The sequence below is a fragment of the Sylvia atricapilla genome, chromosome 1, assembly GCF_009819655.1.
Source record: "Sylvia atricapilla isolate bSylAtr1 chromosome 1, bSylAtr1.pri, whole genome shotgun sequence".
Taxonomy (NCBI): Eukaryota; Metazoa; Chordata; class Aves; order Passeriformes; family Sylviidae; genus Sylvia; species Sylvia atricapilla.
The window spans coordinates 47,625,658-47,652,886 of NC_089140.1; the positions used below are offsets into that span (position 1 = coordinate 47,625,658).

At 37.7% G+C, this 27,229-nt stretch overlaps 1 protein-coding gene across 3 annotated transcripts in view; it reads right to left on the bottom strand.

The window, feature by feature from the left end:
- ELMO1 (engulfment and cell motility 1) overlaps positions 1-27,229 on the bottom strand; it is a 305,386-nt gene that overhangs the window by 162,625 nt on the left and 115,532 nt on the right. For all 3 annotated transcript variants that reach the window (XM_066321961.1, XM_066321951.1, XM_066321970.1), the window contains 3 exons: positions 23,486-23,536; positions 21,826-21,948; positions 20,346-20,477 (listed from right to left, as the gene is read on the bottom strand). In XM_066321961.1, the coding sequence (XP_066178058.1) occupies positions 20,346-20,477; positions 21,826-21,948; positions 23,486-23,536 (306 nt within the window). The remainder of the gene's footprint in view (positions 1-20,345; positions 20,478-21,825; positions 21,949-23,485; positions 23,537-27,229) is intronic.

Genomic DNA, 27,229 nt, shown 5'->3' on the forward strand with positions numbered 1-27,229 from the left:
CAGTCAATAATTTGTAGTCACATAAAAAATTAAAAATAGTGGAAAGCAAAATTTATGCATTAAGATGCCTGCTTCAACTTCAAAAGTAGACAAATATATTAGTCTGAAGACGACATGAAAAACCTGTCGGTTGTACATTTCCAGATTAGGACTACCAGTGTACAAGCAAAACAATCACAGGTTAATTAGGGAATCAACAGGATGCCTGGAACTCTAGATTTTATATAGAAGTATCTATGTAATAAGTACTTCAGAAGGGTAGTTGTAGTTTAGAAAGGGGAAACAATGTCTTACTGAGCTGTAAGTGCCAAACCCTCCCCTTTAAATGTTCTTTTCACTTTCATCTGCTCATCTGAATGAGAGACAATAGCCTTTCATGGTCATTTCCCAACTCAACCTTTCATCTTCCACACTGATGCATTTATTAGTTACAACGTTTAAAATCAGTACAAAACTGTTTCACACACATCACAAGCCCTGGAAAGAGAACAGAAAACTTCCTTTCCTACAATTTTCAAGCATTTCAAAAAGGGCATTTTAAGAGAGGCTGAGTCTCAGACACACAAATATCCTCCCAGCCCAGCATGAATATCTTACAGATCCTTTTCTGCATTTGAAACTACCTCCAATTTGGCCTTAAAGTACAGGTCCGGAGGAACATTGTTTGATACTTCACTGTGCCATGAGGTCCACAAGGTACACTTCCTTGGGAAAGCCACTGGGAGCCACAGGAAGTACCAGTCAACAGAGTGGTTTTTTTACAACTTGCAAAAACTTATGGAAGTAGAACTACAGCATAAGGCTGAACATGCACTCTTGGCTCCCATGCTATAGCACAGGTCAGGTATACTTGGATAAATGGACAGGCACTTGGAAAAGCACAGAGAGTTTCAAGCCCCACCTACTTTTCTCCAGCTATTAAAATACTAGTATTTATTTCACTGGCATTTACAATGGTTAAAATAAATGCAGGACACAAATAAAAAGCCTGACCTACCGTTGCTTGAACAGTTCTTTCCTTTATCTCATTCTAAATCAACAAAAAACCAGCAAGGACATGAAGAATCTCACAACATGAGTAAGGATGACTCATTTTTTCTCTTACCATCACTACTAGTTCTATGTTCAATCAGAAAAAACATCTTTCCATCACTTTTACTTTATCTCCAATTCAAGCCTATAAACCCAGCTATTTTCAACTATTTTGAGTTTGTTTCTGTTTTTCAAAAGTTTCTGTCACGTGGGATCCCAGGATAACTAGGGCTTTATCTCCAGCTCTGTTGATTTAAATAACTAGAAATACAGAAGCAGATAATAGCTGAGGATCCACACAACAGTTCAGGCATGTGTGAGACAAGACATTACCTTCAATTATTCTTCAAATTCAAAAGGAACGTCAGACACTTTGTTCCCTTCCTTCTTTCTCCCTCCCCCTAAAATCATCCTTTTCTTAACATGATGAATATTTGTGGTTGAAATATTAAGTTATTGAGAGTGGGTTTAGAAATGAGATACAAAGCTAAACTATATAAAATGCTGTATTGAATAATTTAGAAGTAGGCAAACACCCCACTTACAATATAATTTATTAAATATATGGAACACAGAGCTTCAGGCATATTTGTTGCATCCATTTAGTACAAAATCTAAGGCATTTTTTGCCTAATGGAAAATGAAGAGTAAGAAAGACCAATCAAACAGATTTTTTACCTCCAATTTTTCAGATAATTTTTGATCTTTTTCCACTAGGCTGAGTAATATCTTTGCATTTTTCAGCTTCAGTATCTAAGTGGCATTTAACAGCTTATGCTCTTATGCCATACATGTTAACATACCAGAACATTCAAGAATTTGTCAGCCAACTCAATAGGATACTGTGGAGACAAAAATTCATTGGTTTTGAGAAGATGAAAACTCAAAATCACATCTACTTGTGCCATTAAAAAAAAAATAAATCACATTGCACCTTTCACAATAATACAGCTATTCTGGCTAAATCCCAGTGCAGTAATTACATTCAGACAGCCTAGCATTCTAATGCAATTCTGGCTGTGTAAAGCTTTCTTCTCTATCCTGAATGGCTTCACTGTCTCACTCCTGGCTTCTGCAGCAATCTCTGAGGGATGTATGGATTTCAGTGGCAGGTATGTGTCCTCACACCAAGGTGCCTATTCACAGCAATGGTCTGTAACTGCTAATGAAATAAGGACCACTCATTCCTTATGTTATTCCTAACAACAGCATCTTCCAACCAAAGCACAGGAACTATTTATTTCCCTGCATTTCTAGGCCATTAACATACAAATTTATTTCCGTCTTGACAGGTATTGGCAGCCTATCACAGATTTTGCACCAGTGATGTGTGCAGCAGCCGTGTAAATCAGACCATTATAGCCAGATCATGCTAATCTGTCCTGAAACCAGTATGAAGTAGGTGCTAGACCCAGTAATAGTTGTTTTCCCAAACCCAAGCAGCTCAGGTGAGTCCCGATTCTGCACGCCTCACTTCTTTAAGTGGCATGACAAAAACACGTCAGAAGTTTCCAGGGAAGGGTCAGGACTGTAAAAGAACTGATGATAAAACAACTTCCAAATGTCACAAGAATCCAATTTTAATGGCATCTTTATAAAATGAACTCTCTCAAAACTGGTCTTTTTTTTTTTTTAACAGAAAAAGGAACATTCTGTCTATCAGGGTAACACCAGAGACAGCAATTTCTTTCTCCCATCTTCAGTTACTCACTTACTCATTTTCATCTTCCATTTAAATCTAAACCACTGATCTGAAGGCCAGGAAGGAAAGCAATTACCTACTTCGTTCTACAGCACCTCTGCAAAATTTTCCCCAGATAAAATCAGAAAATCATAGTAGTACATATGTGGATGTTTGTTCCTCAAAACTCAGGACAAGAAGAGTGGGAACTTTTTAAGTGAGATTTACAGTGAATTATGAATTGACAAACTTACGCTAAAAGTATCAACGAGCACAAAGACTCACCATTTACCCTTTCCCTAAATAAACCTGAAGTTTTACATGCAAAATGTTCCCATCTGTTCATTTACACAATAATGACAAATAAGGAAAAATACTACATTAAACCAACATTTGTGAAGAGGTAGTCAGCTAAAATTCTTAATGAGAAAATATTTTTGTCTTTTTATTTAACAGCACTGCATTCAAAGAGATGAGGATGATGCATACTACTTCTATCATGCATATCACTTTTATCACACTTAATGAGATATAACAGTGACTTGGGAATTTTCAGCCTGTGTGTAATCAATGAAAGCAAGAACTAGCAGATTTGGTTTTCTCTTGATAACTATTTAAATATGCAAATATTATTTTTTCTTCTTCCAAAGCCTATTTTTAAATTTACAACAGAACTTAGTGCTAGAATGAAAACGTATCTGGAGAATTCCTGAATTAAAAAAAAACAAAACACAAAAAACCAAACAAAAAAACAAAACAAAAAAATTCCCACACTCTAATGCAAGTGAGAAGTATCCAAAGCCCAGTAACTGCTATATATTTGAAAGAATATGAAGAAAATAATTTCAGTGAAAGTAATTTAAATCACATCCCCAGTATTCCATCACATATAAAAAACTTGAGTATATTTCTACAGGATATAATTTTCACAAAGATTTACGAATTATATCTGCATACAATGATGGTGTTTTTTCCTTAAACTAATTTCTAGCTCTTTTTAGCTTTGTGTTTTGGCAAATATTTTTCCATTTCTACTAGCAGGTAGAAATTTTGAGGGTTCTTTTTGTTGTTGTTATTGATGTGACAGCTTTGGGATACATATTGGTAGACTAGAAATGTTATCCTCCGACAATGAAACTCATTCCTATCTAGGTAACATGTTAAGCAACAGACTTGCTGGATCAAGTTTGACCTCACCAATGTAAATCCGAGCCAATAGCAAAGGAATTTTAAATACAATCTGCACAGCATTTGCCCTACAAGAGATAAAAAAGCAATAATTTGACTACTGTATATCCTTAATTCATTGAGCTACTATGCAATCTAATGTAAAAAACAATGGAGTTCAATGTAAGTTACCAGAAATCTGTCCCAGTCATGTAAAGATGCTACAGTGGTAAAAATTGGAAAAATCTTAATGTTAAGGAGGTGCAATTAAATCACCTAAAAATCACTAAATAGAGCATAACAGGCATGTCAAAAGCACTACATATTTTCAGTCATGAATAAATTACACGTTATAAAGCAAGACAAAGAGCTCTTGCATAATTCTTTGTATTTCACACGTCTGTATTACATTACATGCTTTGGACTCCAAAATCTTAAGCCCTACAGGCTGCCAATAATTTGAAGAATCCAAAATGACTGCTGTAACTCAGATGATCACATCTTGACCAATGCATGGAAACTGTGAGCCACCTTTCAGGTTTTATTTCAGTTAATAACGGCAGATTTTGAAGTTGGATGCATGTTTAGCCCTTCACAGATAATCAACTTCTTACTACTGAAGTAATGTTTACTGGGTGAATGTAGTTATCAAGCAGTAACATGTCATGTACTCTTTCAGGGATATATAGAATGAATTAATGGGATGTGGTAATTTCAATTATTTTTTTTCAGCATGGAAAATCACTTTCAGATATCTCACCATATCCACTAAGCTTACAGAAAAATGGAATAAGCAGTCAAACATCCAGTTGCAGATATAGTTGGGACTGGGTAAAGAACTAAAAGCCATACTAGTTTATTTACTGAGATTACCAGATCATTTTACAGCCAGATCCTGGCAGATTTCAGGTCTACCCTGACTTTTTGGGCAAAGACAGACCACTTAGATTAAACTGCTGCTGGATGAGATGTGAGCTAATCCAGATGGCCTTCACTGCAGGGAATTAGGGACCCTTCCCAAGAGAATTTCTAGAAGCTCAACTGCAAGGGTATGAAGCAGGTCTCCCTCCAGCCAGGGCTGCTGGAGGACAACCAAGAGCTACAGCTTTTCAGACAGCTCCAGCTCTTACAAAAAATCACAGTGGAATATATTACCCATGTCCTGGCCAGCAAGCCACTTTTGTACTGTTTGAACTACAACACTCATGAAGTACACTGGGAAGAACTGGCACATAGTACCCAAAGAACTGATACACAGTACCTCAGGCTCAAAAGGACTGCTGTTATGAATACAGGCTTTTTTATGACTTTGGAATGTGTTGGGAGATGACTGGATTAATTTTACCAATGTCATTAAAGCAATCTGCCTTCTCTATACAGATAGAATCTAAGGCATGAATTCTCATCCTGCTCAGCAGGAGAAATATCAAGCTAGCAAGAAGACAGTTATGTGAGAAAGCAGTGTGAACACTGCTAACAGGAACAGCAAGCCAAAGAAATTAATACATCTACACTTGAATACTGCAAATAAAGAGAGATTAAACATTTGCGACTAGACAGAAGTCATACCTGCAAGACTCAAAATCTACCTCAGCAATTTTCTCTGTTACTCCTGTCAAAAGTGTCAGTTAGTTAGATTTAGTGTTCCTAAGTCAGGTTTTGTCATGAAAAGCTTTTTTTTTGAAATTGAGAAAGTTTAATGCCTGTTCAGTAAGGTAGATTGTGACTTTCACTCATTATTTAAGGATAATGGCTCCATAATTCAGGAGAAGTTCAGAGCTCTTCAACAGACTTTTTTAACAAAACTTAAGAAAAAGATACAAGATAGCTGATGAGTGTACATAAATATTTTAGCACGTGCTCCAAGCAAATGAGTTACATTGCCTATCAACAATGAAAAAAGAATCTCTAGACCTTTTTATTAAGTAAAATGAAAAGCTCAAAACCAAATTGTGCCAAATCTTGGGTTGCTTGGAGTTTTCTACACCTAAGATTACTATGAGAGCATATATTTTATTGTTTTAGTTACACTCTGGGCAGTTTTATCTAAACTTTTTAACATAACATTTTCTTCTGAAATTTAATATGCATTAATTAAAACAACTTTCAGTCGCATTTCCTTTCAAAGAAAAATTCCTTACATTATAAGCAATAAAGTCAAAGTCAGTCAAGTAAAAATAATCTTTAGAACCTTCCTGAGGATGTTGCATCTACAGGGATGCCACATGTGAAGCAGCCACTTTATTGCTGCAGTGGCCTCTCTCCTGTGTCATCACTGAAGAGTGAAATTCTGAATGGGATCCTTCCTGCTGCAGCAACTCTAGTCTCCAGCAAAGGATATGATTCTTGTGTACTGTGGTAGGCACAACCACAGAACAAGAAGACTGACATTTCATTTGTGCAGTGAATTATAATTCTCTTGGAATTTCATTACTACCAATGACAGAGGTATCTGGGGACATCCCTGCATCTTTACAGTCCATGCTGCTTTGAGAACAGTGGGCTTGGAAAGGAACCTAAACTCAGTGCCAAGCATCATGAGGTAAGCTGGGATAGATCCTGCTCTCCCTTTAGATATTTCTGCAGAAAGGTTTTGTGATTTTCCTTTTCAAGCAAGCTGGCTAAAACCTCTGTCATGTGCAAAAGGAAAGGCCCAGGCTGTGTTTAGTTCAAACACAGTGGAAAGAAGTCAGCCCTGTGTCTGAGAAAACCCCATTCAAAATGAATCATCCATGTGAATCTACTGGCTGCCTGGCAGCCAGATACAACAGCTGTCCAAATTTAAAATGGAAAATTCTGTCCCAGAGCTCTAGAAAACAGTACTCAAATGACATTTGCAGTCAGGCACACAGACTTGCAGAACTGGGTGAAAAAGCCAGCTACCATTTAGGAGCTCTGTGCTTCACCCACTGACACTACTTTTATTACCTGTGACCAGGTCAAGCTTCTAATAAATGCAGAGCATAAGATGAAAACTAATCTGCAACAAAGGAGCTGTTAACATATTTGATATTTTAGCTACATTTGGATGGACATTTCCAAGTACAAAATTACCAGCTCTATAGTCGAATCCTTCCCCTGCTGGAGTAAACAGCCAGGCTCTGTAGATGTCAGGGACAGGTTTGGAATATAGGACCAATCCCTCCTAAAACCTTTAAGTCCATATTCTGCCTTAAGTCAACAATAACCTAAGCCCAACCTGTAGGAAACCCTCATCTCTCCTCAAGAGTGAGGTAATAAAACAAAACAAAATAAAAAACCCAACAACAACAACAAAAATCAACACCCCCCCAAAAAAAACCCCAAAAAACAACCAAAACAAAATAACAAACCACAAAGATGAAAAAAAGCACAAATCCATTCACTAGAGATTTTCAGTTCCCCTGACTTCCATTTTTCTTTGCCTCCCTCTACAGGAATGCGAAGCTCCTCTGACTACAGTTGGGCTCTGCAAAATGCTGATATGTGTTGCGTGTCTGGGTACTGTTCTGCTCTGCCTTCAGTCTCCCTCAGAAAAATGTCAAAAGAATAGGATGGAGCTGCACCAAAAGGTAAAGAGATTTAAAAAAGAAGAAAAAAGAAAAAAAGAAAAAAGAAAAAAGAAAAAAGAAAAAAGAAAAAAAGGAAATTCTAAAATAAGACATATCTCTATTATTATATGATTTTATGTAGGGGCTGTGTAACAAGTTGACTACATTTAACTACCAAAATATTCAGAATTGAGATATGAAGGTGTTCTTAATTTGGGGAAATAAATTGGTTACTTACAAATCAGGTGTCACTCTCCCCTTGCTTTTGAGCTTGTTCTCAGGCCTCAGTTAATGAAATCTCATACTCAAAGAATGTTAGTAACTATTTGTAACTAAAGAAAATGTAAATATTTTGCATGCTATACTATTTACTGTCCTTTAAATATTACAACAGGCAAAATAATCCCACAAGGAATGAGACAAGGAGGAAAAAGCAATATGCACATGTTAAGTAACACGTATGCACATGTTAAGTAACACATATATCTGTTTGCATGCATGGATACACTGAAAATTAAATTTTTGCTATAATTAACATGAAATTGAATTTACATACAGTTGCACAAAATCACCATCATTTAATATCAAGCAAGGGTTTGTCTAGAATCATCTATCCAAGCCAAGTCTTGTGAAACAGATGAAAACCACCCAACAACAGAATTGAGATGTCACTGCATCTGACCACTTTTGTGGGGGCTGTTTCTCCTTTTTGTGTGTGTGTGCAAATTCTGAGATGCGTAGTACTAAATATACAGAGAAAGACATCCAAGATCCATCCATCTCCCAGTGAAGGGGTCAGAAAATAATTCTTGTTATGATACACTTGAAACAAACTTTTCAGCCAAGCTACATTCATATCCATGGAGCTTGCCTGCCCCCACAAGTTCATAATTCGGATTCACATAGCAAAGAAAACTATTCAGTGAAGCCATAAATAGCATATACATAAAAGAAAAAATCCAATCAGAAATGCTATGCTCCAGTGTGACTAACTTTAAACTAGCACATTTACATTTGTTAGTGTATTTTCTTCAAGAGAAGAATGCTTTTTCAAATCACAAAGAGCTTAGTATTTTTATTTTACAAGTTCACAATTGAAAATACTGGAAAGGTACAAGTATTAAAATACCAACCTTTAATCCCCCCTTCTCGAAACAACTATCTTCATTAAGAAACTGATTTAAAGGATAGTTCCTTCAACTAATATTTATATAAGCACAAAATCATTAAATAAAAAATTAAAAAATCAAAACACAAAAAGGAATGCTAGGGAGCCACACAGACACACAGTCACAGATATTTCATTCTGGTTAGCTTTAACTTCATTGTTGAAGTGATACTGAAAGGTCAAAGAAGCTCAGTGGTCCATCAATTTGGTTTTTTTCTTTCTTTTAAATCTGTTCTCCTCTGAAAGGACTAAAGGTAAGAGGAATTCACCTGCATATGGTAAAAGGCTGGTTTACTAATTTTACCAATGTTCAAGTTGCTAGATGCCCACAGCCCTGGACAAATAGTTCTGGGAAGTCACATGCAGCTGCATTGTAAATGAGAACAGCAGCTTTAACATATGGATTTTGTGGTCTCTCTTACTGGTCACTATACAGATGCATCTGACCCAGGGACCTCACCCTGTGCTTATCAGCTCACATGAACAGCACCAAGTTTATACAAATTTAGTAGCTTCTCTACTGCACAGATGTCATCAGGTCTGGCTTTCCTGGTTACAACATAACCCACTTTCCTTAATAAGAAACTGTTCCTCAAGTTTTCTCCATTGGAGAAATGCCTCCAAACAGCAGTAATTCTCTGTTAGCACCCAGGATCCGCAGACAAAAATGCGACAATGAGGGAAAAATGTGTTATCTTTGAGATTTACAGATCAATTCTCAAGTTTTCACCACTCATCTCATGTTCTGTCATTCTTGAGTATTTATTCCACACTGCAATCACACTTGGCTGAGAAGTGATGTCCCCCAACAGCACTCCTGTGGCCAGAGGAGATCACCCCCCTGTCTTGAGGGCAGGTTGCACCCTCACACCCTCACTCACATGTAGGGCAACCAAGCTGTTACCCTGCTTGTGCCTAGCAGGCATCTGCCCACACATCCTTGTACTGCTCAGAGTGGCCCAGGGCTTAACAAAGAGATTTGTGGCTCAAACACTAACCCTGGGACCTACCAGCTCTAAGTGATGCCAGAGGAGATATCTCCCACTACCACACATTGACTTGAACACCTCAGCAAATCCAAGTGCCAGTGTGTAGAGTTTCGGCATGAACTTTGCCGAGTTGCAAACCTCAGTGGGCAGTGCTCCATTTTACCCACAGGAATCTTCTTTTCAGCACAGCCCTGCTTTTCCACAGCCTAGCACCGGACACATGGCATGGCATGGAACCATGGAATGCTTTGTTTATGCAAACAGTAACTTAGAACTATGAAACTCTGCTTACAGGAGAGATCACAATAGGTCACACAGCATGAAGCATGAAAGTAAACTTCAGAGATTTCTGCCTCTCAGGTTTGAAAAGAGATTGATGCTTTGCTACTAATGCTCACATTGAAGAATGTAGTCTGAGCTGGCATCAAATATAAGTTTTTCTGATTAGATCTATAACTATATTTATAAAATCCTGTCTTTTACAGATCTGTAGAAACTTCTGGCAGGTAACAAAAACCAAAACGAAACCCCAAGCCAACCAACCAACCAAATCCCCTCGCCCCTGCCCCAAAACTAAAAATCCCAGACTGCAAGAAAGCATCCCTGCCACAGAACCTCCACAAGGATGAAAAACACTCAGACACAGGAACAAACTATTATTTCAGGGAGAATAAAATATCTCACCAGTAAGTGCAAGAAAGGAAAATATTTACAGCGCACTGTACAATAAACCATAACATGCAAGCCAAATTAAGTAACCCGCTGAGGTATCATTTAGCCTAAACATCAAAAATCTGCTGGCATTCAATTGAGAAATGGGAATTTACACCCAAAACAGTTATTTCTAGTACTTCTGAGGCTGAAAAGATTCTGTGTCCATGAAATCGAGCTGTTGAAAAACTTTGGTGAGCAACTGACATCTGGTGTGATACTGGTGCCCTCTGCTGTCAAATATTACACTTCAGTTACCAGCTGTCTTAAAATGAGATTCTGATGTACTCCAAATAATATTGAGCCATATGCAGCAGGGAAACCAAGTATTTCTGTCTGTAGGTGAACTATAAGGAAAAAAAATCCTGACAAACACTCAGTATTACTGTAAAGAGAAGATCTAAGTACTCTTTTAAAAAAAATTCTGTGAGTTTTCCACATGGAGCTCCATATTGTAAAACATTCTAAAATATTCATCTAACAAATTAAAACATTCCTTTGTTTTTCAACAAGCAAAGTGAAGATTTCAATAAGTCAAAAGGAGCCTTTGTGGGTTTGTTTTGGGTTTTCTTTTTTAATTTATTTTTAGGAAATAAGCTAAAAAAGTCCCTTTTCAAATTGTATTATCTCCTTATTGATTCAGAAATCCTAACTGTAAAATTAACAACCAGCTTGCAGATTGCAGCTCCTCCAAATGCCAGTACAGACTAATAAAACCATTAGTTACATCTTTAGTGTCATCATCTGTTCATTTATATATCCTTACTCTTTCATTCTGTTTTTCTTTTCTTGTACTTCTTGTACTTTCTCACACAGGTTTCAGCACCTTTCTCGTGGTTGCTCTGCCTGAGATCTATCAAGCAGCAATTTTCACAGAAACATCAGGGAAGCAAGGTGTCAGAAGCAAAGGGAAACTTGAGAAAAATACCTAAATTACAGGTAAATCTGGTTGTGCCACCTGCAGTTCAACTTGTCTGTCACTTTCCATTTTTAAACTTTAATTTCAGATACTTTAAATTATTTTAAGCATTAGAACAGAATACATAGCCTTTTCTTTCTGTGCAAAAGCCTTAGCAAGTTTTAGCAATTATTTGACCATTTTTAGGAATGTTTTATTAAGCACTGCATTGCTCTAACTAAATCAATTTTTACATAATTGTTTGTCAAAATTCAAACCCACTCATTCTATGCAAGGAAAACTTCTAAGACTTGCTCTTGAGTAAGCCTTGAACATTCCTTTTGATCATGGGCTGCATTATAAATGCTTAGGATTAACTGAATTTAACAAATCTCTTTGGAACACATTTTTCTGAAGATGCTGCCCCTCCTGAGCATTCCCTGGCCCCACCTTCCAGACTTAGAGGAAAAAAGCAAACCAGGAGTGGAGTGGAAAGAGAAGGTCAGTAGAAAGGCACAGAGAAGAGTGAGAGGTGAGTGTCAAAGTCAGGAATTTGTGAGTGGAAAGGTTTAGAAGTAGTGCAGGAGTGCTAGGGCAGAAAGCAAGATGGTGTGCACAATATTAAGAAAATTCATAAGCATTTCAAACATTCACATCAGCTTAGATGCTGTCATTGTTTAAGGTCAATATTACTTGAGGTCCTGGGCTGTTATTCCCAGTGATTAGATCACATTCTTGCGATACTCCCGTACATAGCAAGGGGATTACACAGTTAAATGTTACTCTGTGAAAACAGAAATGACAGAACTCATCCTCAAGACCTGTTTTGTCTCAAAAACTTCCAAATAAGTATTTATTAATGTAAATACAGTCATATGAAACTCCGTCTCTTTATTTAAAAGATTATCAAATACCGACAGTGACCGTCACTATTACTACTATACTCTTTCTTAACACCAAAAAATAAATATGTATTATTAATATTCATCTTCCAAAACCTACCTGGAAGAATAAATCAGTAATGGCTTATTTATAAGATAGCCACTGAAAAATTTCAGCTCCAAAACGAAATGACAAGAGAATGAAGCTTGCAAACAACGGAGAAGGGCAACCTCTAGTGGTCATAAAGGTAAAAATGAGAGAAGAAATCCTATGTAAGAAATCCTGTCTTATCCCACTGCTCCAACATTAGGAAAATTTCAGTGGCAAAGGGCAGAGCAGCTTTTCTTTTTTACCTAGACATATCATCTGCAAATTTAAGTCTGCTAAATAAAAGGATACTCGAATCTTATGAAAACTATCTATTAAATGAAAGGAGAGGAGAAGAAAAACCTCCTTCCTGGCAGAGTGCTGCATGACATGGATTTTGCTGCGCTGAAAGGTGCTTAATTATTAGCTGACACTACCAAATGACAAATATATACTTCAATATGAGCCATATTTACATATAGAAATATAGCAACTGACCAGAAGGTCTGGCAGTGCATATATGAATAGCTCAGCAAAACAAAATCTCTTCAAAGTTGTTTTTTTTTTCCACAGGAACAAGTGATTTCACAAGTTTTGAAATAGTAGAGAAAGAGAGGGTTGTAGGAGTAGGAAGAGTGAAGGAGGATGGAAAACTACTAATAGCTTTCAATAGTACAGACAATCTGCCACCTATGCTGTTCTACCATTAAGCCAGTGATTAAATTTTATCTAAAATTTAAAAAGGATCAGGTCTAAAATTTTAGAAGGATCAGATCTAGTTTGGTACATATGCAGCATTGTTCTAAAAATGTTCCTCTGCCATTGCCTAAGTGAACAAGAGAATCTAACTTGCTTTTATTATAGTTGAAAAGTTTCCCCAAAGAACCTTCAATCACTGCAGAGTATCATCTACCAAAGCAAGCAACAGGGAGATGATAATTAAATAGCTGCAGATGACCACTCACAATTTTTTTCAGCATTTTATATCAGTTCCAGATTTCAGTCTCAAATCACAAAATTTCAGCTTCCTGTTCAGGACTTTCACAGTCCTACAACTCATAACATTGTAAGAGTTCAAATACTCAGGCCTTCCTTTTTTTGGGAAGAAAAAGGATGACCATCCTCAGGTCTTCAACAAGAATAGCTAAGTAAATGCATCTCATGGATGTGCTGTCCATCTTCCTCTCACCAAGTCTCCTAGGAAAGTTTCATCCTCCCAATCTGGTACCACTGATCCAGATGATCAGCTGGAACCAAGGAGGTTTCAGAGATCCAGACATTAGTAACTCCATAAAATTTAAGGACTATTCATACACCTGCAGGATTTGGCATCTCATTTCCATCCCAGTCTTGCTCTGTGTTAACATTTTAGAGCCCAACTCAATCTACTGTTTAATTGACTACCACTCATCCACACCATGCAAATTCCCTAGAATTGTGCACTGCCCTGTCACTGCATGACTTCACTTTGACTCTTTATTTTCTGTCAGTCAATAATAAAGGGTGAATGATCATCACACAGGAACCTAATCCTTTATCTACTGACTGTCTGTCAATGCAAATCTGAACATTCTTTGAATACGCACACATGTAACCAGTAAACCTGTGACTCAAGCCTTCAGTCAAATAATTTATCATTAATAGTAGGCTGTAATATATCAACAGCTGAAATTAAATTGCTTTAAACTAGAATGCAACTATTTCACCACCTAGGTAGCAAAAAGTAGCACCCTATCTTCTGAAAAAAAAATATATTAAACTGTGGTTGAACTATTCAAGTCAGAACCCTACACCTTATGGCAACAAAAAGGAAAGAAAAGCGTTTTGCCTATTTCCTATGCTGTTCCCATTTAATGGCTTGGACAGCACTTACTAGGGAAGTGAAAATTTCACACTGAGGTAAAGATTAATATTTGGTCCATGTAGCTAAACCTAGTCCATCCATTTCTGAAAATAAAACACAGGAAAAATGCAATTTGCGTCTGTCTTTAGAAAGCCTGAAAGCCCAGTGCAAAAGTTGGAAATGACTGAGCAGGCTTCATACTGATGGAGGAACAAACAGGGTGAGAGGAAGAAGTGGAGAGATAGAAACTAGGGAAAATTCAGAGAACCGCCTCACAAGGAGGGAATGAGGAACTAAAAAAGCAGAAATTCAGGGAGAATGAATGAATGAATGACAATGAGTGATCAGACAGGATGGAAGGAGACAGATCCAGCTGGATATCAAAATGGAACAAAGAGCCCAAGGGGATAGGGAACTCAAACCCAAAGACTAGGGAAAAAAAATTGAGAGAGAAAGGCCACAGAAGCTAAGAAGTTGGAAAGCAAGGCATGATAGCACAGTACAGGGTATTGGAATTCTGGAAACTGAGGATTTTAGGCTTTCTGTGCTAACAGGCACTGACCCTCAAGCAAGCACTACATTTGACCTGAGGCCATGGAACAGGCTTCTGAAATTCAATGACAGCATTGGGATTATGGGTGTGTAGTTTGAAGAGAGGTGTGTAATGTCACAGGGTGTAAAACTTGGGATTTAAGGTTTTAGTATATAGTAATATATATAAAGCAATATGGACGATTTAGGGCATTGGTTAAGTTCTTCTTTCACCTTCTTCTTCATAGGTTTGGGTGGTTTTTTGTAATTGGGTAAAGAGGTCTGCATTGCGGACCAAGGGTGGTTAGTTATTGGGTTAAAAGTATAAATAATATAGGTGTTATCTCATTATTGGGTAATTACTGCTTAAAAGATCATGGAAAGGGTTAGAGACAGAGCCATTTTTCGCCTTGTTAGCTAGAATTCACTTGTGAGATTGTACTATAGATAAGAATTAATAAACAACTGAGTCTGAACAGGAAAACTGCATGTCCCAAGTATTAATCCCAACTCTAACACAGAAGAAAAGAAGATAAAAATCAACATCAGGGAACCTCCAAACTACTAAAGCTCAGTGAATAAACCCAGAAACAGCCTAAAGACTGTTTAGCAAGTTACAGAAAGGAAGTGTGGTGTGTCAGCCTTGGCCAGCCACAATGCACCAACCCAACTGTTCGTCTACTTCCCTGTTCAATAGAGCAAGGGCAGGAAAAAGCAGGAAATGCTCACTGGCCAAGATAAGGACAGGGAGACTGCTCCATCATGGGCAAAACAGACTTGACTTCTGTAAAGCCAATTCAATTCGTTGTCAATTAAAACAATACAACACCTTTCCCTATGTCTTTCCAAAGCTTAAACTTAATCCTTCACTCTCAAATCCTGGGGCAGGAGTGGGACAGACAGAGTCATGAAAATGAGGGAGGGGGAAAAGAAGCTCCCAAGTGAGCATGAGGAAATTACACACCAGAGCTCTACCAGGCAGGTTGAAGAGGACAGCAATTAAAGGCTGGAGTCATTTGAGTCTGCACCTTTGCAGGCAATGATTACAAGGTATTAATTACATTATTGCAAATTATCTTCCCAATAACCTCCTTTCAGCAGAGCCAAGGGACTCCATCTGGGGGATATATCATGATGTCAAGGAGGTTACTGTGGATAGTCAGCTAATGAACTATTCCAACAGACAATGAGAAGCACCACAGAAGAACCTACGAGAAAACTGTTAGTTCTTATCTTCAAAGTGCTACTTGGATACTGGGCTTTAAAACAAGGGACTTCTGAAAAAGATAAAGATAAAAGACTTAAGATAAAGTAGATTAATGATAACTAGCTTAAGATAAAACAAAGTAGCTGCTCATCTGGGACATGAAGAAGAGAAAAAATCCCCGAGTCTGAAGAAAACCTCAGAAGCTCCTAAAGTCTGTATTTTGCCTAAGGCATGCTTTAGCTAACTCTCAACTGTTTTTGAAGCTTCTTTCCAAAACTTCTTGGACAAATCCTCCCCATTATCTGTGCTAGTGCTACTTCTCTTCATATTAGAAACTTTTTGCAATGTCTAACAACTCAACTATACACCCATTTAAGTCATCCATAATTATTCATGTCTTACTTCAGACTGCTCTAAACAACCTTGGTTACTGGTGTTGTTTGTTTTTTTTTTCATGCAGTCCTCATGTGCTTTTTTTCTTGGGCCCACCATTGTGAAGTATATAAACATTTTCACAATGAATCGACCTCCATCTCTAAAGTTGTGGCAAATTTTGTCCTCATCCTACCAATTAAAAATCTCTCCTACAAATGAATTGTCACCACTGCCTCTTACCTTACACATGGCTTCCTCCCTCTCAGCATTGGCACACACACTTGAGATTTCCACAGTGTTCAGGCTCATTGGTTAAAAGGAAACCTTTTAAAGTCAACTCTCGTAAGACATCTCCCTCATCACTGCATGAGCCTCACCCTCTGCACACAACATGCATTTAGTCAGTCCACAAGTCACTGCAGTTTACTCATATTATACAGTGTTCTACATGATGCCTAGGAAATGCAAAAAATGGCCTCAACAGTTCATATGTTCTGAAAACGTCTTTCCAGATAAATCCTAGCTTAACATTCAACTTTTTTTGAGGCTACATCACACAGTCTCTTATCTTTTCCCACAGACAAGATATTTGCCTGCAGATGGAATTCTTGCCAGGGGTCTGAACGAACCCCATTGCTCTTTGCATGACTGTATAAAATGACATTATTTTTGTTTCTGTAATTCAAAAGGTTATCTTAAGGTTATCTAATTTTGAATGACATGGTGATTCTTTCATCACTGCTTCCCATATTTGTTTCATCAGAAGATTTCTTCAGCATATGTTAACTTTCTTATGCCACCACCACTAACATCCTGAAAGTCAAGCCAATGCCTGCCTTTCAAAGAAAATCCCACCATTCTCAATTGCCATTTTAATTTTCACCTTCTAGACAGTTCCGTACTGATTTCATATCTCCTTCATTAACCCACATTTTATTTTGCTACACTAGCAAATGCCGGTAGAGCACAGCAAAATTATGAAATCACTCACTTTCCACATTGGCTTTTTGCATTTATATAAACCATTTATATTTCATTGAAGAAAATCAAAACAAAACCAAAACAAACAAACAAAAAATCCTCAGAAGCTCTACACACTGAAAACTTGGGAAAAACTGTTCTAGGATGCAATTATTTGAGTTGTTTTTTACAATATGTTAAGTTTCTTATAATTTGTTCAGAGCTGACTATAAACAAACACATTCATTACAACTTCTCAATGACAGTAGTGCTGCTGAAAGAATTATGATAAAAATATACAGGATTATGAGTTGTTTTGTAATAATTTTCCACCTAAATTATGAGAATTAAGTTTACTCAAATACACAGGGGAGTATTCAGGCTATTTAATTTGAAATTGACTCAGAAAATAATAAATAATTCAATAAGGTGGAGTGTATCCCAGATCACCTAATTGGGTCATTTTTGTTGCATTCATCAGCATTTTAATAAATCTCACAACTATCTCATCTGAAAATCTCTTTATTGGTCATCACAACCATCTGGTGAGTTCCTGTGGTTGCTTTAGCTGAATGTACGTTTCTAACTGTGCAGTTTTACAAATTACATTGTAAGCTTCTGAAACCATGTCTGGACTTTCTCTCTTTTTGACATTACATTTGTAGTGGGGCAAGGTTCTTTGATGTGGCTGAGAAAAATAAACAGAATTTTTGCATTTCCCACACAGAAAAAGAACAAGCAGTCCAGGAACAACTTAATAGTCAGACATGGTTTTATTCTCTCCCTTGAAATTAATACTTAATCAGCTCAAGAAATTGGCTTTCTGACCATCAGCACCAGTGGAATGAAGACAGCATTTGAAGTCAGACTCTTGTTTGGCAGGTTTCTTGTGCCACACAGCTGAAGCAGAGGGGAGACAAACCTCACACTGTTCAGATCAGGATCAGTTTGCTAATGTAACCCTCTACCTGCAGCTGATGAAAACACTGAAGACACTTTATTGAAAAGAAGCAGATGAGGTGAAGGCAGCTGGGAGTAAGAACACTGCCCATGTACGAGGCTGGGGATAAGCAGCCAGATCTCACAAGAGGTCCTGCTCCTTCTCCCAGCCCTGTGGGTAAGGTAACGCCCCTCTTCAGCTGTTAAAAAAATTGTACCAGCAGTATCACCTGGACTCTTAGCTCAAAGTAAAGCTTCTGTACAAGAGCAGAAAAACTCTCCTCACAGTTCACTGTTGACATTTTTATTACTTGTATTTTGCCTCATCATACTGCTCATAGAATAATCTGCCTCCCAAGGGCTCTTGCTATGGTGCTTCTGCCACAGCTTACTTTCACATATTGCTTCTTATCTCCCACTACACTTCCCTACATTTTCTTCACTGCTTTAATCCCAGCTCCTATTCCCTCCTAAACTTTGCTCCCCATCCCTTTCTGAAAGGCTATCATCATCAAACAGTGTTACAGCTACCCTTGACAACCCCAGAGTGTTTTCAATAGGCTTCCCAATGAACTCAAATGGGAGTAATGAAGCTGAGGGATGAGTCAACAAAAAAAAACAAACAAACAAAAAAAAAAAAAACCAACAAAAAAACCCACCTCGTACTGAGCTTCAAAAGCTCCTTCAAAGCACTAGCTTTGCCATCATGCTTGCAACCCCAAAATGCCAACTCCCTCCCTTCCCATCCACTTACTTAAATACTCCTTACAGATACAACAGCACTGATCCAGTGGCAATTTTTCCCTCATTCATCAGTAATGAAAACAGCAATCAGAACACAGAAAGGCTCTACCCAGTTCCTTTGTGGTTTTGTGAGAATTGAGCCCTTATGCCACAGAGCTGGGCAGACCACTCAAACTGCAGGGCAAGCTCCAGTTTGCACCAAGAGTGCTGAAAACCTCTCTGTCCATAACTGTGGCTACTGTACAAAACTCAGTGTGTATCTGCCAGGCCAACAGGGCAGTAATGAATCACAGGAGATATGAAGCATGACATTTTACCTAAGGAGAAAGAGAACTGCATACTGACCTAGAGTAAGCAATAAATCAAGATATTAATTCACTGTACATGTGCACTCTCTGTTTCCAGAGGGGGAAATATACACATCATTAGTTAACGTAAATGTGTGCAACGGTTTAGCCAGCTCTGCTTCCCAACAGGGTTTTAGGCAAGTCCAGAACTTCAATTCATCTGATTAAGTCAGGGTAGAAGAGATTCTGCATCCCCTGTTCACAGATTGAAGGACTTCAAGCAAACAAAACACAAGGCCCTATAAGTGAATACCATGGAGGCGTACCTCAGATTTATTGGCTCATAGGTCCATATTATTGCTAACAAACTACAGTGACTTTACAGGGCTGTCCCAGGTCCCTTATGCAATGCCTGTTCATCCAAGATATCATTAAAAGTTAGCGTCTAATGGTGGCATGTCATGTAAAACTACATGCTTAAACTTCAGTAGTTATTTCTTCCAGCTAGAATCATAGAATTGATTAGGTTGGAAAAGACCTCTGAGACCATTGAGTCCAACTGTGCCATGATCACCACTGATCTACATCCCTAAAAGCCACACCTATATGTCTTTTAAACACCTCCAGGGTCCATGACTCAACAACTTCCTCGGGCAGCCTATTCCAATGCTTGACAACCCCTTCCATGAAGAAATTTTATGTATTATCCAATCTAAAACTATCTCGCCCTGTAAATTGTTGCCTGGGAGAAGAGTTTGACCTCAATTATTCTCCACACACTCCAGGAATCACCTAGAATGTTTCCTCTCCGCTGTATCATATTTCCAGCTGACAGCTGCTAAGTTCAAATCGCCTCATGAGAACAAGGGTTATAGATCTTGAGACTTCTACCTATTGCAGGTGGAATAGTTTGCCTGCTTCTTTATCCTGGCTGGGTGGCTCATAGCAGACTCCCACCATGAAATTTGCCTCATTGACCTTCCTCCTGGTGATAAACCATCTACATAAACCCATAAACACTCAGTCCTATGGTCACCATTACTAAGCTCTGGGCAATCAAAACCCTCCCTAACATACAGGGCTACTCCACTACCTCTACTTCCTTGCCTATCCCTTGTAAAGAGTTTATAGCATTCATTTCAGCACCCAGGCTTCTGCTAGAGCTGTCACTTGAAGTTAGCAGGATTTCTGGGGAAGAGGAAGAAAGTTATTCCCTTTTAGGAAATAGAAAACCAAGTAAGAGAAGAGACTAATGAAAAGATGTAATGGCTGCATGCACCCACTTTCAGTGGACTACCATACAAAAATACTCACAATAAACCCAAGTTTTTTATAGTCTCGAGTGTACATAGATTTCCGTTTCTCCATACTGCCACTGCTGTTGTTAGGTTCAGAATCGGCATCAAATGCAATTCTTCGGAGTTCAAATATGATATCCCGCTGAGCCTATGTTAAAACAAGGTTAAAAAAATTGGTTAAAATAACTGATCACTCACTTAATTAAACAATACCACAAAAGGCGTTTCAAACCACAGTACCCCTCCCCACTGCCTAAAGTTTTTGTGTCAAAATTCACTACTTCATACTTGGAGAGACTGTCAGCAAGAACCACCTCGTGGTTTCCCACTTTCAAATGTCCTCACATTTATGAGATTCATACATGGGTGCTTAAATGTTGACTTGCAGAAGTGGGGCCCCGGTTAGCAAGTCCTCTGACTACTCAGGTTTAACCACAGAAGCCAAGAGATCACACACATTTCAAATGAAGCTGATGATTAAGCTGGTACATATGCACCTGGCCAGATGAACACAAAATGAATCAGTACTCTGCATTCATTTTGGTAACTATCCATTTTTGCTACTGCAGAAATACCTCTGCAGGAGGAATTACTACAGCTGTAAATATCTCAAGACAGTGATAATCACCCTACCAGTAATATTAATAACACTGTGTTAGTCACTCTCTATGGACATTTGCACTAACTGACTGCATGTACATTCCCAAGAGTTAAACTTTTCTATCTCAAACTCAGGAAGCATAAAATCCTACAGCATGATGTTATTTTATGTTTATAACTATCTCACTCTCCCACCTTATCTTCTCCAAATATTCAGAAAGCCTTAAGATTACTTCAGCTTAAAAATGAAATCCTCCTTGTATACAGGACCTAAATGAAGGCCACAAAAATTAAAGAAACAAAACACATCATCCCTATAGCTCATCGATCCCATATTTAAATTTCTGGAATATCTTAGCGAAATGTCACTTTTTGCACAATGAACAATATCAAAGTTAATGTCTGCACATAGCAAGCAATAAACAAATGAAGTACTTTATAAGGTTCTCAGTAACCAAACCAGGGTGTATTGTTACAGAATTTAACTTCAACTCTAGCATGCCAGATAGTTTTCATGCAAACATTCAATTTAGCTCTATAGAAGCACTTTTAGGAAGGACCATACATCTCTGTTGCTTCCGAGAAGGGCACAAAGGAAACAAATGCTGGGCAGCTGCTCAGAGTTTCTGCTCAGGAAGACAGGAAATTCTGTTCATGGAACTACATGCTAAGGAGAGTTGCCTGGCCATTTTTTTGTACTTTTGCACAAGGAATGAAATAGCCAGCACATTTTCTTACAACCAAAAAAATCCATAACCCAAATTTACAGAGAGAAAAAAACAAATGACTTATGTATATGTTCCTAGCAAGTGGCCTTTTCTTCCATGAAGAGCTCTAGGTACATCTTCCTAGAGTTATCTTCCTCCTGCTAAGACCAGATCATGCCAGATGCTTACTTGATCTTGTGGATCCATTTTTGTCATCATTCTGTCTTCCAGAAGATTAAAGGTAAGTACTTGCAAAACATAAAGTTGATGTGCCATTTCATTATTGATGGCTCTCTGTGCCCTGATAACATGCTGCAAAGAAAGACACAGATTTTGATGAATCAGAAAACTACAGTGGATGCAGTCAGGTGTTTCCATTTCTAAGTATGTGTTTGCTATGCAATATATCTACTGCATCCAGAAATGCAAAAAAATCCCAACCAAACAAACAAGAAAACAAACAACAAACAAAACAAAAAAAAAAAAAACCAAAAAACCACACCAAAAACCAAACCAAAACAAACCACCAAAAACCTGAACAGCCAAAAAAAAACCCCCAGACACAAACAAAACCACCCTTATCCCTGAAAATCAAACCACTAGGACTAGCACTACTGATTCAGATACTGAATTAAGTAATTTAAGGAAACACAATTTTATACTAGATAGGGTCTGTGCGAATACTGAGAAGTAGCATTAAAAAAATCAGTGCTGAGAAGACACTCAAAAAAAAAAAAATCCATCCCAAGAGCTTTAGAGCTCTGTATTTTATTTTTTTTTCTAAGAAATTATATTAAGAAAATATTTAAGAGAGTAGCTGTCTGAGCAGGAAAGTATTCAGGCTGCAAACACAGCCAGAGAATAAAGTGATTTAACAGGGCTCAGTAGGGAGTCAGCATCACACCACAACCCTGCCTAGACAACTCCAATCTGTATGAGGAAGATTCCTTAGAAATGCATTAGTATATGACGCCCCTTATGTGCAGAATTATCCTATTCAGAAAGCAAACACAAAACTGAAGGGCAGTTTAAAAGTCCCTGGTGTGCCAAAACCACCAAGTAGTTTTATATGGGCAACAGACTCAGAACTCTAAACACAGCAGAGTACACAAGGAAAAAATCATCAAGTGGGAGATGGATACGTCAACTGATGTTGTACAGTTCCAGAGAATAAAATAATCCGTCTGCCAAAAGCCAATGGAGCATTTTACAACAATAAATAAACAAACACCTAAGAATATTATCTATATGATGGTTCCAAACCTCCTATGAACTCAATCAGTGTAAAAACATGCCTTCTAAATAAATTCTGGGAGGTTTGTATGCATCACTGAAACTAAGATAGCGAATGAGTAAGTGCGAGGGGTTGTTTGTTGTTTGGTTTGGTTTGTTTCACACTCACTACAGAAAAAGATTTTCCCTCATTCCATTGAAGATGTAATCTACTCAAATGTCAAAGGCAAAATCCCTGATTTTCCATAATGCAGGTCTTCGATATTATATCCATTAACTATTTCATTAGCTTTAATTTATGATGCTTGCATGTAAGTCATGATGAATTATGTCAATCAAGATAGAATAATCAAAAGAACCAAAAAACACAGGAGTACTGAACACTGTATTTTTGTGAAGAAACCACAATTTCTGTGACTGGGAAAATAACCCTTCCAAAAATAGTTTTGAACCCATTCAACCACCATTCAAACCTTATTTTCTATATTCCACAGCTTCAAGACATATCAAAATACAAAGGCAAATATAATATTTCAAGATAAGACCTATAAGCACAAAAATGGAGTCACTTTTTCTATCTTCTACTCAACAGTAACTTTGACAACCATATACTTACAGTTAAGATGATGGAACGAAGCTGCTTTTGTGCCAAAATGTTTGCCATTTCCTGATTTAGTAAAAAGAAAAAAAAAATTAAAAAACAGCCAGAAGCTGGTATTTTAGTATCATAGCTAGAAAAACACAGTGACTTAAAAGGTCTTACATTTTTGCATTGTTACTTATAAATGAAAGGAAGCAGCATATCAGTATTATGACTGTATGCATTATTTGAGGGATCACAAAGTCATGAGAAGAGACACCAAGACAGTTAAAAGTACATCACAAGCTGAGGGCTTTGGAGAACCAAAACCCACGGTTAAAGACTTCAGAAGACACCTCTGTGGGTTCAAGAGGGTATTTACACGCTTGTTCAAGCACAACCCTCCACCACAAACAATACAGAAGGAAGCATGGACTTGAAGCCAGCCAGGACTTGAAAACAAGATGCCAAATAAAATGCTTATTTACTTTAATATTTCAGCTGTTTAAAAGTCAAGTGCTCCAACTTTGATTCAATAAATCAGCCTACAACTCAGTGCTGTTTGATTACAACAAATGATGATTCTCCCCCGTATTTTAGCATCAATGTTGACATTGCTCCACTCTTTTGCTTTAAATTAACTTGTCTTTCTAGACCTTTCTAGTGTCTGAAATCACTATCAAGGTGAATATACTTTAACACTTAAGCAGCTGATCCCAACTGTCCATGCTGCACACTGTCCTACAATGCACAGAAGGGAATATTTTACGCTTACCAAGCATAAGAGTCTAATCTTAACCATATCTACAAGAGCATGCCCTTTTAAGTTCTCACTTTTTAAGTTTTCCATCAGTATAGAAATGTGTGTATGTGTGCATGTGTATGAGAGATATGCTTGCACATGCAGTGCCTTCCTGCTGAACTTTGTGAGTGCTGAAGACTAATGTAGAACACACCAGTTCTTTTAAAAGTGACACCAGTCACTTTTATATATAAAAAAATCCCTTAGAAAACAGAAAAACTGAGACTATAACATTAAACACATGAAGAATGGATGACTAAAACATATCTGCAGAAACACTGTAAATAAAGCAAGTGTTAGGCAAGAACTTGCTTGGAAAAAGAAAATAATTCTTATTGTGAGACAAGAGGCAGTCAGAGAAGTTGAAGTCTTTTCTTTGTACCAGGTAAAGGGTGCTGCAACAGAACGTGGGAGTGATAAATAAGGAACAGGGGACCAAAGATAAGAGAAATTCAGCTTCAGGTTTTAAGCCTTTTCCGGCTGCACAGGTTTCAGTTGCACATAACAGCAAAGGAGTGAAGGAATTTATAATATAGATAATATAGATCATTCCATCTCTTCCCGAAATGCGCAGCTGAGCTGCAGGGGGAGTGCCAAGCACATGATACACTTCAATGTTGCTTGGAACAGACTGGCTGGATTTTTGTCAAACTAGGTACCCACTGCCAAAAGAATAACAGGTACAGAATATGAGATGACATTTCTGCATTCAATGCAAAGAAAATAATAAAAAGGAAATTCTTCTATTTACGTTTTAGATTATCAAGTTGCTACTTCTTTCTTATAGCTATCATTTAAAAAGCTGTTATTGAGATACTGGGCTTTTTTGTCACTGGACTAAAACTGATTGAAGCATCATGCATTCAAAAAACCAATTATTGCATCAAAATCAACTTCGCCTCCAAAAAGGCTATATAGTCATTAGCAGCTAATAAGCTGCCTCTTCTGATATAAGTATTGCACTAGCTGATGAGAACAAGAATTATCTGACCAAATTTGCTATCTCATTTCCCATAGCAACGTCTCTGCAAAAAACGTAGACAAATGCGAAAGAAGTGTTTCAAACATTCACAGTATCATTTCAATGCTCAAACTCTCAGCTCTTTCCCAATAGACTTATTTTGTACTTTATTAGTCACCTAGGTTTCTCTAGATGATTTGATCCTTGACAGGGGCAGAAGAAGCAAAGCAACCAGGGAGTCCTCATTAAAAAGAAAAATCTTGGACTTCTTGGGTTTTGCATTACAGAAACAGACAGAGAGGAAAAAAAAAATCGAGAGGAAAGAATTCAGACAGCAGTGCCAATTTAAATCCCTTCCTTAATTGCAGAGCGGCCATCCACATCATGCCTGTAAGTCGGCAGCAGAGACCGTGCCAAAGTTCCCAGAGTCATATGAGTTTTGATGCAGCTTCTCACTTCTAACCATATTAGTAGTGAGTGCTGAACATTAACTTTTGAGTGCCCATCACCAGATAATTGCATGAGACTGCATCACCTCAGTTCATTCTCTTAGAAAGACAGAGTTCAGTAAGTGTCATCTGTTAATGCTATTTGGAAGGCAATGGACACCTACCTTCTCTATCGTGTGGTTTACTAATTAACCACAAGATAGATATAAAGAGAAACCGAACAGATTCTGACTGCATTTTCTGGGTTATTAAAGGCTGAGGAAAAAATTCTGCAAGTGTCAGAGCTATTATCCTTCAAAGCCAAAGCAGATCATTATCTCCTGATGATCATAAACTCCCTGACTAACAATTTTGTGTCACAGCAGCAGGCACTGCAGGTGAAGTCAGCCTGGCTCTCTGCCAGCCTCACTAGGTGGTTACACTGTTGGCAAGTTTTGCTTTGTTTTGCTTGCTGGCAATACCCTGTGTCATTCAAGGAATATATGCTCACTGATTAATACTGGAGTCTTATCTACATCTGACATCATCCCTCCGCCTCAAATATGACAAGGCATACTTTTCACAGAAACACCACGGCAATTATTCACGAATGTAAAAAGCAAAATCTTTGGATTTCTTACAAGGATGTCTTATAAATTTTTGTCAAAATAGAAATTAAAGTTTTTATTTTAGTTTTTGGTTATTAGGTGACTTCTTGCCTTAACTACAGGCAAGAATTACAGACTTTGTTGGAGGAAGAAGGAAAAAAGAAGGGGGTGAGGGGTGGAAGAGCTTTTTTTTTGTAATTAAACCATGGCTATACTTTTCCTTGTTTGCAATGTTAAAAATATTTTTAAGAACAAGAAACAAAACCCAAAATACCAACCAACCTCCCCTCAAAAACCCTTATTAGGGCTTTGATGTTTGTTTTAACAGTCTCCAGCATTCAAAAATATAAATTAACCTAAGGAAAGTCCTTGTCAGAACTGATCAGCAGCCCTCAGTGAACTTGCTCTGGACAGTAACAGTATGTCACTACAAGAATTAATATTACTGTTCCTGGTGACAAAAATGTTAAATAAATAAATTACTACATCTGTTTCGACACAGGCTAGTAACTTCATAAATATGGATAAAACTTTGCTATTTCATAACACTTCACATTCCAGTCCTATTTAACATCAAGTAGCAATCTTGAAATATTTCCTGATATCTGGCACTAAAGTTAACTTAAAATAGCCCACTATAAAAGTCATGAAATGTTTACACAGCAAGATATTTTTGTTTTCAAAAGAAACATACTTTTTAATAAAAAATCTGGGGGGAAAACATTCTACCAAAAAATACCCTGGGTTTACAAGCTGTGCTGGCAAAGAGTTCAATACAATAAATACTGCAGTCAGTCACAGTCAATATGGTTCATATGAGGTCACGGGGAACTAAAAAAGCATGGAAGAACGCTTAATCCCTTGTAATACTGGTGCAAGATGGAGGTAGCTCCATTAATGTGAATTATATCCCAGCAGGAAACAAGAGAACCAGTTTCAGTTTGAATTAACTGCAGGAAAAGTGTGCCTGGGACAACTGCA